Source organism: Miniopterus natalensis, chromosome 3 (genome assembly GCF_054644295.1).
Source record: "Miniopterus natalensis isolate mMinNat1 chromosome 3, mMinNat1.hap1, whole genome shotgun sequence".
NCBI classification, from domain to species: Eukaryota; Metazoa; Chordata; class Mammalia; order Chiroptera; family Miniopteridae; genus Miniopterus; species Miniopterus natalensis.
The window spans coordinates 98,568,407-98,581,828 of record NC_142083.1 but is presented as its reverse complement, the minus strand read 5'-3'; the positions used below and the strand labels follow the sequence as shown (position 1 = coordinate 98,581,828).

At 51.3% G+C, this 13,422-nt stretch overlaps 1 protein-coding gene across 1 annotated transcript in view; it reads left to right on the top strand.

Moving 5' to 3' along the window:
• GPR139 (G protein-coupled receptor 139) overlaps nucleotides 1-12,364 on the top strand; it is a 32,954-nt gene extending 20,590 nt beyond the window's left edge. The window contains exon 2 of the mRNA XM_016222644.2: nucleotides 11,421-12,364. Within this exon, the coding sequence (XP_016078130.2) occupies nucleotides 11,421-12,364 (944 nt within the window). The remainder of the gene's footprint in view (nucleotides 1-11,420) is intronic.
• The last annotated feature ends 1,058 nt before the right edge of the window (nucleotides 12,365-13,422 follow it).

Sequence of the window (13,422 nt, the reverse complement as noted above, 5' to 3'; positions counted from 1 at the left end):
CACTTACCCACTCATCCACCCATCATCCATCCATCATCCATCCGTCATTCCATCCAGCCATCATCCATCCACCCATCATCCATCCATTCACCCATCCTCCATCCATTCACCCATCCTCCATCCATTCACCCATCCTCCATCCATTCACCCATCTATCCACTCATTCATCCATCCATCCACTCATCCATCCATCCATCCATCCATCCATCCATCCATCCACTCATTCACCCACCCATCATCCATCTATCCATCCACTCATCCATCCATCCATCCATCCATCCATCCATCCATCCATCCATCCATCATTCCATCCATCCACCCATCATCCATCCATCCATCCATCCATCCATCCACTCATTCATTTATCCATCCACCCATCATCCATCCATCCATCCATCCATCCATCCATCCATCCACCCATCCATCCATCCACCTATCCATCCATCTATCCACTTATTCATCCATCCATCTCTCACTCCTTTACCTCACAAACATTGATGAAATGCACACTTTTTGACTGCCCTGATAGGTCCTCAAGGTTCAGAAAGAAATAGATACAGTCCCTGCCTTCCAGGAGCATCCAGGGAACAGGTGATAAAGATTTTGAAGATCATTACAAAAATGTTTTAAATACTTTATCCAAGGAGATTCTTAACTTAGCCCATTGAGATCAGGGATGACTTTAAAATAAAAGGTCTGCCAATTAAAGGGTTGTAGGAAGGGAAGGCATTCCAGGCAGAAGAAATAGCCCATGCAATGCTAGGAAGGTAAGAGAGAGCACTGCTCATTCAGGCAATTCGTAAAGCGGAGAGCAAGGTGTGTTTGCATGGATTGCAGAGAGGAGCTGATGGCGTGGGCTGTGCAAAGACACTGGCTTTTGGCTATAGAGCAGACGTCTCAAACCAGCAACCCATTTGGGGTGGGGGTGGGTGTGTGTGTGGGGGGGGGGGGTGGGAGGGGGTGGGGGGGGTGGTGTGTGTGGGGGGGGGGTGGTGTGTGTGTGTGTCTGTGTGTCTGTGTGTCTGTGTGTGTGTGTGGCTTGCAAGCCTCTGTTGAAATGCTGGAAGACCTGGCCACAGTTGGCTGTCATTCCCTCCTTGGTGGGATTACATTGTGGCTGCCCTTTTAAAATGTGGCATGAGCTGTCCAGTTCACTAAAGTTGCCCACATGCCCACCTCACACATTGATATTACCTGCCTGGCCCCTGCTCCCATGCGAGTTTGCAGGCCCTGGCACAGAGCCGTTAAAGGGAGCTGGGAGTTTTAAATGGGTCCTCATCTTCCCTGGGATGATTTATTCAGTAACTTCTGAGCACCTTCAACCCAGGGAATGGGCTCCCAAGAGCCTGGCCCAGGCTTGGCACATAGTTGGGCATCGCTAAATTGATATTGAACTGAATTGGATTCACATGAAAGATTCTGGCACAAAACCTCTTCTCAGGGAGCTGACAGTCCCCAAAAGATCTCTCTCTCACACTGAACAGAAATTAATTTCCAGGCACCCTTGATCACATTACCTGACTCATTTTTTGCAGTAAACCCTTAGTATCCTCAAGTCTGCTCAAAATGTTATCCAGTCCCTCAGCATGTCTCTGATGCTGTGTGAGTCTATATTCGTACACATTCATTCATTCATTCATTCATTCGTTCGTTCGTTTGTTCAACAGATATTTATGGAGCACCTGCTATATGCTAGAACCTGTGTAAGAGATTGGCAACTTATTAACATAATAAGCTAAGCAGACATACTTCTTGCCCTTCCGAATTAGTAATCTGTTTAATAATGACAGTAAAATTCATATAACATGTGCGGTACCAGCTCTGTTCTTGGCACTTCCCTATATTATTTCCTTTAATGCTCATTAAAGCCTGTGATGCTTTTCACAGGTGAGTAAACTGAGGCACAGGGAAGTAAATTGCCCATAGTCGCACAGCTAGACAGTGGCAGAGGCAGGTCTGAACCCTCGCAGCCCGGCCACCAAATCTGTGCTCTTTGCCACTTGTCTTACTGGAATGACGTTGGGAGGCCGGAAGTGCCCCCTGAAGCGTCGAAGTCTGGTCCTTAGCTTGCGCTCAGCTCCGGCCGTGTCTGTGTTCATGGAACCCTGGGTAGGTAGAGGCGCCGTAACAGCAGGCTCTGAAACGTTTGCATATAGTAGCTAATTTTTTCCTGGTATCACGTTGCTGCTTTTTCTTTTAAGTTGGTGCAGGACCGATACTAGAAAGCCACTGGTTTACAAAGTCAACAGCTGATTGCTGCCATTTACGTATGGCCTTAGCTGCGGGGCAACCAGCTGTCCCAGGAAGTGGCCCCGGGGGCGAGACACTTCCAGGGTAGAAAGACAGCTTGGGCTGCTTTGCCCGGGCCATTACTGGACCCTGGGGTGCCTGTCCCCGGCTCCGCCTCATGCCCCTGTGCGGCCTTCCCAGAACACATTGCCACCTTCTTATTGCTGGCCCAAGAAAATGCCTGGGCCTCCCGGGCCACACCCACGGCTGGATCATGCAGCCCCCCCCTTTCTGCCTTCCCCCTGGAAGGGAGACACCTGCCTCCCCTCCCACCAGCCTCAGCACTGTGAGTGGCACATAGCACGTGCTTTCTCAATGAAAGAAGGTGGCCCAGAAAAATGAGCAGACTTTCGCTCAGTCGAATAGATTTTAAGCTCTATGTGGACTCGATCCACTCGTGTTTGTTCATTGCTGCATCCCTGTTTCTGGCACAGCGCCTGGTGTACTATGGGCAGCTCAGTAAATGTTTGCTGAGTGAATAAGTGAGCGCCGACCTCCTTTAATTCTTCCAAAGAAAATGAAGGCTTTCAACAGTGTGGTGATGGGGGGGGGGGGGGGGAGGAAGGGGGGGAAGGGCACAGAGGGGATAAATGGTGATAAAAAAATTAACTAAACTAATAGTAAATTTTTAAAAAGAAAGCAAATGAAAGCTTTTGCGTTGGCAGTGTTTTGTATGCACAGTTGATAAGCTATTTGCCCACAGTTAAAAATATCTACCCCTGGCAGCCATTGGGAGGCAGGTGGGTGGTGCTTAGCTGAAGATGTTTTATCAATGACAAGCCAAGCAGAGCCAAAAGCAGCCTCTGACACCCCATTGAACTCAGATGAAGAGCCCAGGAGCCTCTGACTTCCTGTTGGTCCCCTGGCACCCGGTGACCATCACCCTGGGTCCACAAAACAGCAAAACCAAATGAGCATCTTGTGCACAAGGCAGTCACCAGCTGGAAACCAGGCCCCTAGGATGAATTTAAGGGAGAACTGGCCAGTGGGGTGTCTTGCGCTGTTGGAAGGGGCAGTAGAGAGGGTCTTGGTCATATGCCTTAGATTTCAAGAAAGTGATTTGGCCCTCAGGGGCCGAATTCACTGTCTCTTTAGCCCCACTAAACCCAGGGGCTGGGAGTGGCGGGTATTTGCAAAGGCCCTGCAACTCCTCCGAAGGGAATTCTTCCCCCAAGTTCCCTCGGGGCACATCCATGCCAGAGGATATACACTGTTTGGGTTTTTTTTTTAAATAAAGGAAACAAAGAGAAAGAATGAACTGGTTCACTGCTAGTTAATGGCCGGTTCCCTTGAGCTAATTATGGAAGCATCCAGATGAACAGGTGCATTGAATGGGCTCTAATGAGTCTAATAAATTGGTTTTCAGTCTTGGGTCTGGCTGACACTGTCTGATTGGGCCAGGCCCTCATCCCACTGAGCTTCAATATTCCTGCCTCTATAATGGGGATTTTTTTTAAAACAGGAAAATAAACAAATTTATTTTGAGAGCAATGAAAATACAGTTACCTGCTTTGTCTTTTCTGGGGCAAAGCAAACTGCATGGCTAATCATAAAAATACTGTAGGCAAGACTTTTGGTCCACTTTATTTTTTTATTGTTGGCAGTATTACAGATGTCCTCCATTTTCCTTCCACCATTCCCCCAGCCCCCCACCCAGCCCCCATCCCTACCCCAGGCCTTCCCCACACTATTGTCTGTGTCCCTGGGCTATCCATATATGCTTATAAGTTCTTTGGCTAATCTCTTCCAGCCCCCCGCCCCCCATCTGAGATCCCTCAGTCTTTCCCATGCTTCTATGTCTCTGGACCTATTTTGTTCGTCAGTCTATTTTTGTTCATTAGATTCCACATATAAGTGAGTTCCTGTGACATTTGTCTTTCTCTGACTGGCTTATTTCACTTAGCATTATAATACTGTCACAAAGGTAAGAGATCCTTTTTTACAGCTGCATAGTGTTCCATTGTGGGAATGTCCCACAGCTTTTTATCCACTCATCTGATGGGCACTTGGGCTGTTTCCAGATCTTCGCTATTGTAAACTGCGCTGCTATGAACATAGGGGCACATATATTCTTTCTGATTGGTGTTTGGGTTTCTTAGGATATATTCCTAGAAGTGGGATCACTGGGTCACAAGGCAGCTCCATTGTTAATTTTTTGAGGAACCTCCATCCTGTTTTCCACAGTGGCTGCCCCAGTCTGCATTCCCCCCAGCAGTGCACTAGGGCTCCCCTTTCCCCACACCCTCGCCAGCACTTGTTCGTTGATTTGCCGATGGAGCCGTTCTGACAGGTGTGAGGTGACACCTCATTGTGGTTTTAATTTGCATCTCTGATGATTAGTGATGCTGAGCACTTTTTCTCATGTCCGTTGGCCGTCAGGATGTCCTCTGTGGAGAAGTGTCTATTCAGGTTTTTCCCCATTTTTTAATTAGATTGTCTTCCTGGTGTTAAGTTGTATGAGTTCCTTATATATTTTGGAAATTAACCCTTTATCAGATGTATCATTGGCAAATATGTTCTCCCGTACTATGGGCTCCCTTTCCATTTTGTTGGTGTTTTCATTTGCTGAGCAGAGCTCTTTAGTTTGATGTGGTCCCGTTCGTTTATTTTGTTTGTTTCTCTTGCCCGAGGCAATGCTACGTGAGATGCCTGAGATTTTACTACCTATATTTTCTTCTAGGATTTTTATTGTTTCAAACTTATGTTTAAGTCTCATCTATTTTTAGTTTATTCTTGTGTATAGTGTAAGTCAGTGGTCTAGTTTCTTTTTTTTTTAGATGTACCTGTACAATTTTTATGCTGGGAATATTGATAGTACCTGTCTGCTAATGTCATGTGAGGATTTGACTTAATGCAAGTAAAGCCTCTTCCAAGTGAGCCACATATAGTAAGTGCTTAATAAAGGGAAGTGTTATTAATAAATATACCATTTGTTGTTCAATGTGCTGAGCTCTTGTGTAACAGGTATGTGAATGGGGAATTGGAAGAGGCACTTAATTCCCTCGTGTCCAGCCTCAGTCATCTTCTCCACCTTCCTGAGTTCCGCCTTTCTCGTCGACACTAAGGGAATGGAAATAGTACATACTTTATTAGTAAGGATTTAACCTGGATATTTAATATTAGATAATATTTAATGTTCTAGTTATGAAATAGACTCCATGTATATGAAGAAGTGAGCTCAGGGCCTGGCACGGAGTCGGCACACGCACCCGTCAGCGGCTCTGGGACAGCGGCGGGGGACTCTGTCACAGCCCTGTGCCTTCGCACGTGTGGCTCACTCCTGCAGAGCCCTCTTGCCCTGTGTGCCCGCTAAGCTCTCACTCACCTTCACTGGCTGTGAGGTGTAATACTTTTGTTATTATTGCTTCACTATTAACTGGACCAGTATGCAGATCTGGGAACGGAGGCCCTGGGAAGGAAAGTGGCTTGTCCCTGGGCACACAGGGGTCTATGTCAGAACCCAGTGTAGCCCTGAGGTGTCTCCCGCGCCTGACCTCCACCTCACCCACTCGCAGTCAGTTTTGTGCCCCTAATAACCAGCTGCAGGAAACACACTCAATGTTCCAAGTTCCTGCCTTGGGGCAAGAGGAACAATAGGAAACAAGGATGGCCGCAGGCCTGCTGGCAGTGACTGAGGCCGGAACCACACGGGAAACCCTTCCCTGCTCTTCTGGGAGCCCCCAGAACAGAACCTCCCCAAAACCTCCTAGCACCATCGGAGGCCAAAAAAGACTGAGTGCCAAGTCTTGTCAGCATCAGCTTTTTATTTCCCTCTTCTTCCACTCCAAGAGTGGAACAGGTAGCAGTGAGGAAGGTGACAGCCTCCAAGAGGAGACGTCCCACCACGCAATTCAGTCTCCAAGTCCCACCTGATCTACACAAGGGCCACCTCCTGGGAGCAGCTCAAAGAACAGCACTGAAATTGCTCATGGCGTCGAGGGTCCACGTGCATCCACAAGTCACTAGGGCTGACTTCTAGTGCAAAAGAGCAAGACAGTCAGCTGGAAGGAGAAGGGATGCATTTAAGTCACCGGGGATGGTGGCAGAAGTGGGTGAATGGCTCTCTTTTCGGAATTCACAAGGTCCTAATTCAGAATGCAGACAGAGGATATGCAGAATGTAATCCCAGGAATTCACTCAGCTAAGACAGCAATTCTCTGTGCTTTTCTGAAGACCGTGGCATCAGTGATCTGCTCTTGTTCACATAACCGCCATTGCAATCAGAAAGTTCTTCTTGGTATCTGACCTAAATTCTCTTGTAGCTCTAGCTTGAGCTCTTTTCTTACAGATCCTGAGCTGCTTTAGGAAGGAAGGGAGGGAAAGAAGGAGTTACCCTTTAAACCAGCATTTTTACTTTGGGGAATTTATTCGACAAATATACAAAGATGCTTAAGGAAGGTCTGTAGTGACCGAAAATAAAATCAGCAATGTCCAGCCATGGATGAATATTCCATGAATAATATTGACATAGGAAAAAATCCATGGTTTATTTCTAACTGAAAAAAATCAACTTGCACACAGTATTATTATATGATCTTGTTTTGTGGTGATAATCATTATTACTAATTACCTTTATAAGATAGGCATACAAACATCCTGGAGGCATCAGTACCAAATGGTTAACAAATCTCTGTGCCGGTTACTAGTGTAGGAGAGCAAACCACCTTAACACGTAGAGGCTCACAACCGCAGCTGGAGGGCTGGCGGGGCTCTCCCCTGCCACTGCGTCCAGGGGCAGCTGGGATGCAGTCACCTAGGGGTCCCGCCGAGCTGGCTGGAGGCGGCTCACCCGGCTGCTGGGTGGCAGCTAGAGCTCACCTGGGGCTTTCAACCCGAGTCTCCACGTGGGTTGGGCTTCTCACAGCTGGGTTCCAAGAGGGAGCACCCCAAAAGCAAGTATTCAAAAGAACTGATTGTGACCCTGGCGTGCAGTGTCACTCCTGCCACAGCATATTGGTCAAAATTAAGTCACAGAACTGACTCCAACTCGCAAAGAGGAGCCTGCACAAAGGCACGGATGCCAGGCGTGACTCACCGGCGGCCCACTAAGAGGCTTGGTACTGCTTTGTCTCTGGAACGGGATGTGGGCAGACTTTCACTTTCTGATTTTTAAGTGGTAGCTGAATGTATAAATTCAGGGAGCAAAAAGCCTGGTTTATTGTGCTGACTCGCCACTTGCTTGCTGTATGACTTCAAACAAGTTACTTAACTACTCTGAGCACTGATGCTCTCAAATAATAGTACCAACCTCATAGCATTGTGAAGGTTAAGTGAGATATTGTGTGTAAGATCCTTTAAAGTGCTCTGTTTACAGTGAATGCTCAATAAAAATCAGCTAATAATATCTATTATACACTGATATGTTTAATTTTTTACAAGTATGCTTTAATTTTATAATTGAAAAAATAATTTTCAAAGACAAAAAAGAAGCATAGCAGAATTAAGAGACATCAGCTCAGAGCTCGCAGCCAGTACTCTGTTCCAGCTGCGTCTCCCAAGGAACCTGCAGGGACCTCAGTCCTCACAGAGGAGAAAATGCCGCTGAAGACCTCGAGCCCTCCCTCCGTGCCGGTTCAGTGGAGGGGTCTGCCAGCCGCTCCTGTGTTGTTCTCGAGGCCACTCCCCAAATCCTCTCAAGTTTTAGCACAGAAAGCTGCAAAGTACAGGGAATGAATTCCCCCAAGAACATACGCAAGCAGCTTTGCGATCACAAAGCATGGGCTTTGCCCAGGAGCTGAACCCTGTCCAGTGACGCCACCCACAGAAAGGACTCGCTTGCTAGAAGCACTGGCACTGCGATGGATCGTGAAGCTCACTGCGCCCGCCTGGGGAGGGCCGGGGCCTCTGCACAGCCACAGAGCCTTGGACCAGTTGGGGAGGAAGCTGAGATGCGGAATTTCAGGGAGAGATGACCGGGGGGGGGGGGGGGGGGCTTCACTTAGTCACCTTTTACAAACACACACAGACTCCATCTTTGGGGGAAAAGGTTCTTCTGTGGAAATGAAGGAATTTTTTTGATGTGGGGAATTATAGCAAATGTCAAGCCTGTTAAAAACTCCACCTTCTCATTTCTTTTTTATTTTTATTTTTTAATCCTCACTCGAGGATATTTTTTCCATTGCTTTTCAGAGAGAGTGGAAGGGAGGGGAGAGAAACAACATTGCAACCTGAGGTACGTGCCCTTGGATGGAACTAAACCCAGGACCCTTCAGTCCACAGGCCGACGCTCTAACCACTGAGCCAGACCAGCTAGGGCCTCATTTCTTCTTTAGAAAATCAATACACAAGCATCGCTCCTTTCTTCTGTGGGCCTCTGGTGCTCACACATCTGGATCATCCCAAGGATCTCTTAAGTGTTCTTGACGGTGCCTTGGGGGAAATCTACCTGTACAAAAGAAATAGGAAATTAGTCTCTCCCACCCACCCACCCCGCCTTCCCTCGGAGATTCGCCAGTCTCTTCCATGCTTCTATGTCTCTGCATCTATTTTGTTCATATATGCATAACCCATGGACACAGACAATAGTGTGGAGAAGGCGGGGGGGGGGGTGCTGGGAGGAGGGGATCAGTTGGGGGAAAGGGGGACATCTATAATACTTGTAACAATAAAGATAAATTAAGACACACACACAGAAAAAAGAAATAGGAAGCTCAGTGTCTGCAGGTTAGTTCCTCAAGAGAGGCAATTACTAGAAACTTAAGAAAATGTCAAATATGACTACCTGGCAATTTCGCTTGGAGTTGATGACCGCTTGACTTAAAGCGTTAATTGGATGGGGTGGAAATATCTTTAAAGAGTTTGGATATGGAGAAGTTTTAGCACCACACGTCAAGCAGGATTCAACTGGGGAGTGGAGACGGGTGAAAAGTCAGAACATATACGACATTTTTTCTGGGGAGGCCCCAGACCTACTCACTCCTGCCTCGGAGGCTGGCGGGCAAGGTTGGGGATGTGGGAGAGAATGTGGGCATTGCTCGGGGGACAGAAAACAGGCTCTGAGGAGTGAGGGCGCTTTTCTAAGTCGTGGGAGCAGGAATCGCTTTCCTCCAGCTGATAACCGTTTCCTACCATCAAAAATCAGCAAAGCAGAACTTGCTATGCCTTGAAGTCAGACAGAGTGGGGGGGGCTAGAGTCAGCTTCTGCCCCCTCCCCACCCAGTATGAGGCTTTGGGCAATCACCTAAAACTCCAAGCCTCAGTTTCCTCATCTGTAAAGCGGGGGTGGCAATAGGAATGAGAAGAGGCCTTCTTTCTGTTCCATGAATATCAAACTCATTCCCACCTCAGGGCCTTTGCACTTGCCATTCCCACTGTCTAGAATTCTTTTCCCGCACATATGTACACACATATGTGTATGCTATGTGTACATATAAACACATAAACATGTTCATGTACATGTGTGCATGTCTATGTGTATATATAAACAGACCTAGACATACGTAGACGTGTGTACATCTATTCGCAGAGATGTCTCTATATGTCTGTATATGAGTGAATGAACTGCAGCACCTTTACACAGTGGCTTGCTATAGTTGTTAAAATGAGGGAACTAGATCCACATGTATCAGCCAACACAGGTCTCAGAAAGGAACGCTGAGTGAGAAAGGCCGCGTGCCTTTAGGTCCCGGATCCAGCTTCCAGCTTTGCCTCTGGATTTGGTTTCTACCAAAGAAAGAAAGAGCACACAACCCGGCCCTAGGACAGCACACCGCGGCTGCCTCCGAGGGAGGAGACAGAAAGAGGGAAAGATCCAGGCCGCAGGAATTTAAAAGAGGCCTTCAGCTGTTTCGACAGTGTCATTTCTTTTCTAAAAAAGAACTGAAGCACATATGACAAAATGTTAAAACTTGTTTAACCTGAGTACACCAGGGTGTGCACATTACAAGATGTTTTTACATGTGAACTATTGTCTAATATTTTACAAGGAGAGAGAGAAAGAAAAAGATTCCGGGATCCGGATTCCAGCTTTGTCACTGGACTTCAGACAGGGACAGAGGTTCTCTGAGACCCTTGTTTTCAAACAGGATTAATACTGTTCAAAATTCAGGGTTCAACTACGAGGGTTGGTGAGCACAGACGTGTACGATATGCTCGTGCCCAGACATTCCCCACTGGAACATCGCGTTAGAGTGAGTCCCTGATGACTTCCCAGGTGCGGTATTCAAAGACAGTTTTCACAACTGATCAGAAATTATGTGGATGCACTTTCCCAACAAACCTGACCCCAAAAAGTCACATAGTGCTACTGTGTCTGCAAAAACTCTGCACACCCACGTCGCATGGCCGCGTGCAAGCACAGGCCACGTATCAGCCGCGATGGCCCTGCAGAGGGGTACGGGGCGGTGGGAGGGGGATTTTACTTTTCTCTGCGACTCTCTTTTTTTTTTAAATATATCTTTATTGATTTCAGAGAGAGGAAAAGAGAGGGAGAGAGAAACATCAATGATGAGAGTCACTGATCGGCTGCCTAGCCCACAACCCGGGCATGTGCCCTGACTGGGAATCGAACCCCGATCGCCTGGATCCTGGGTCGAGGCTCAACCGCTGAGCCACGTCCGGCCGGGCTCTGCTACTCTTTTTAATTATGGACCATGTGTGTAGATTACCTCCTCAAGAAATAAACATTTATTTTTCATTGTCGACAGTATTATTATTTTTTTAATTAACCGAAAGGTCATGATCGTCTCCGCTCCTCCAATTCTAAACCTACTTAAAAAGGACAGGACCTGAAATCCAGTCTCTAAAAGGCCCCTGGGAGGTGCCGCACAGTCCAGCGTCCTGCCTGAGGCATGAAGCAGGACCAGCCAGCCCCCGTGGGAGCGCAGGCTTGGGGGCGCTGTGAGTCTAGGTTTGGTCCCTGTCACCGTTACTTACTGTGTGACGCTAGGCGAGTTCCTTGCCCTCTCTGAGCCCCAGGGTCGTTTCCGGAGCGAGGACAAGGGCGGCCCCGCCTGTTCTGCCTGTGCGAGGGCAGATTAATCACAAGAGGAGCCCAACTCTGTGTCCAAACGCCCCCGGCCCAGGCCTCCCGGCGGGGCCGCGGCGGGGCCAGGATGGCCCTCGGGTCCCGTCCGCGGTCCTGGGGGCGCCGGGGCGCGGGCCCGGTAAAGCGGGCTCTCCTCTCTCCACAGCGAACATCCTGACCGTGGTCATCCTGGCGCGGCTGGTGGCGCGCAGGCAGAAGTCCTCCTACAGCTACCTCCTGGCGCTGGCGGCCGCGGACATCCTGGTCCTCTTCTTCATCGTGTTCGTGGACTTCCTGCTGGAGGACTTCATCCTGAAGGCGCAGATGCCCCGGGTGCCCAACAAGGTGGTGGAGGTGCTGGAGTTCTCGTCGGTGCACACGTCCACCTGGATCGCCGTGCCGCTGACCGTGGACCGCTACATCGCCGTGTGCCACCCGCTGCGCTACCACGCCGTGTCCTACCCGGCGCGCGCGCGCAGGGTGATCGTGGGCGTCTACGTGACCTGCTTCCTCTGCAGCATCCCCTTCTACTGGTGGCCCGACGCCTGGGCGGGCGGCGGCGCGCGCGCGCCCGCGCTCCACGCGCTGGCCTGGGCGCACTGCGCCGCCGCCTACCTGGTGCCCTGCTCCGTCTTCTTCACGCTCAACTCCATCATCGTGCGCCGGCTGCGCAGGAAGAGCGGCTTCCGGCCGCGCGGCTGCCCCGCGGGCAGGACCACGGCCATCCTGCTGGCCGTCACCTCGGCCTTCGCCGCGCTCTGGGCGCCGCGCGTGGCCGCCATCCTGTACCGGCTGTACGCCGCGCCCGCGCGCGACCGCTGGCTGGCGCACGCGCTGGCCGACGTGGCCAACATGCTGGCGCTGCTCAACACGGCCGTCAACTTCTTCCTCTACTGCTTCATCAGCCGGCGCTTCCGCGCGCTCGCCGCCGCCACGCTGGCCGCCGCCCTGCGCTGCCGCCGGCCGGCCGGGCGCGGCGCCGACCCGCGCGGCTCCGTCTCCAGCAGCCCCTGGATCTCCCCGGCCAGCTCGCACTGCGTCAGGATGCTGGCCTACCCGCCCCCGCCCCCGCCCGACCGGGGCGCGCGGCCCGCGCGGGCGTCCCCGTGACCCCGCGGCCCGCCCGGGGGCCCCCGGCTACTGCGCCCGTTCCCAGGCGGCGGGGCCGTCCCCCTCCCCCGGGGGCGCGCCCGGCCGTCGGCGCAGCCGGTCCCCCTCCCCCGGGGGCGCGCCCGGCCCGTGGGCGCAGACCAGCGAGGAGGGACACGCGAGGGAAGAGAGCAGAGCCTGAGCTTGTTTCCATCGGGCCCCTTGCCCCACACGCCCGCAGGGACCGCCTTGAGCTCCTGCCACCTTGGGGGCGCCTTCGGGGGCCAGGCGATCGCCCTGCATCCAGTCAGGGCGCAGAGCGAGAGGGGTGTGGCGCGCTGTGACTCGGCCTGGGCACAGTCACGCACGGGGACCCCGTTCGCGTGGCCCATCAAGCCACGGCGGCGCCCTGGCCGAGCCCACGCCCCTCGGAGCTGAGGCCACCCGCCGCCTCCCCGCGCCCGTCCCGGCGGCCAATTTGGGATCTTTCCGCGGTGCCCCGTGTCCTAGAGAGGGCTGTGGCTCTGAAGCGGCCCTAGCACCCCCGGCTGCGAGATGCCTCTGTGAGAACAGGGTCGCATGGAGCGCCACCCACACCCTGCCCAGAGCTGCTTGGGAAAGTCTCCAAAGCAACGACTCTGACCCCCGGACTTGGGGGCTAAGACGCAGCCTTTTTATGCTCCACGATGGACACATTTGATCTGTCTCCTCCAAAACAAAGACCGTGCCTGGTGCGTGGGGGGAAAGGACGGAGTCTTGAGCCCAGGAAGAAACAAAAAGCCAACAAGCCCACTCTTGCCACGGTTTCCATCCATCCCCACGTGAGCTGTGTACACCCTTCTCGTCAGAGTGGCTGCTTGTCGCGCCGCCGCTGAAGCTCCCTGGAGAGGCCTTTTGCATGTGGAGTGGCCACCCCTCTCCTTGTGTGCTGAAGCCTTCACCAGATTGTTTAGTTTGAAGAGACTTCCGCACTGGATTTCGTTTTCGAGGGTCAGGGCCGTAGCTCTCCAGGTGTGAAGAGCCATTCTGCGCCCCACGCCACAGACGCGAGCGCGTTGACTTGGAGAGGTGCCTGTGGC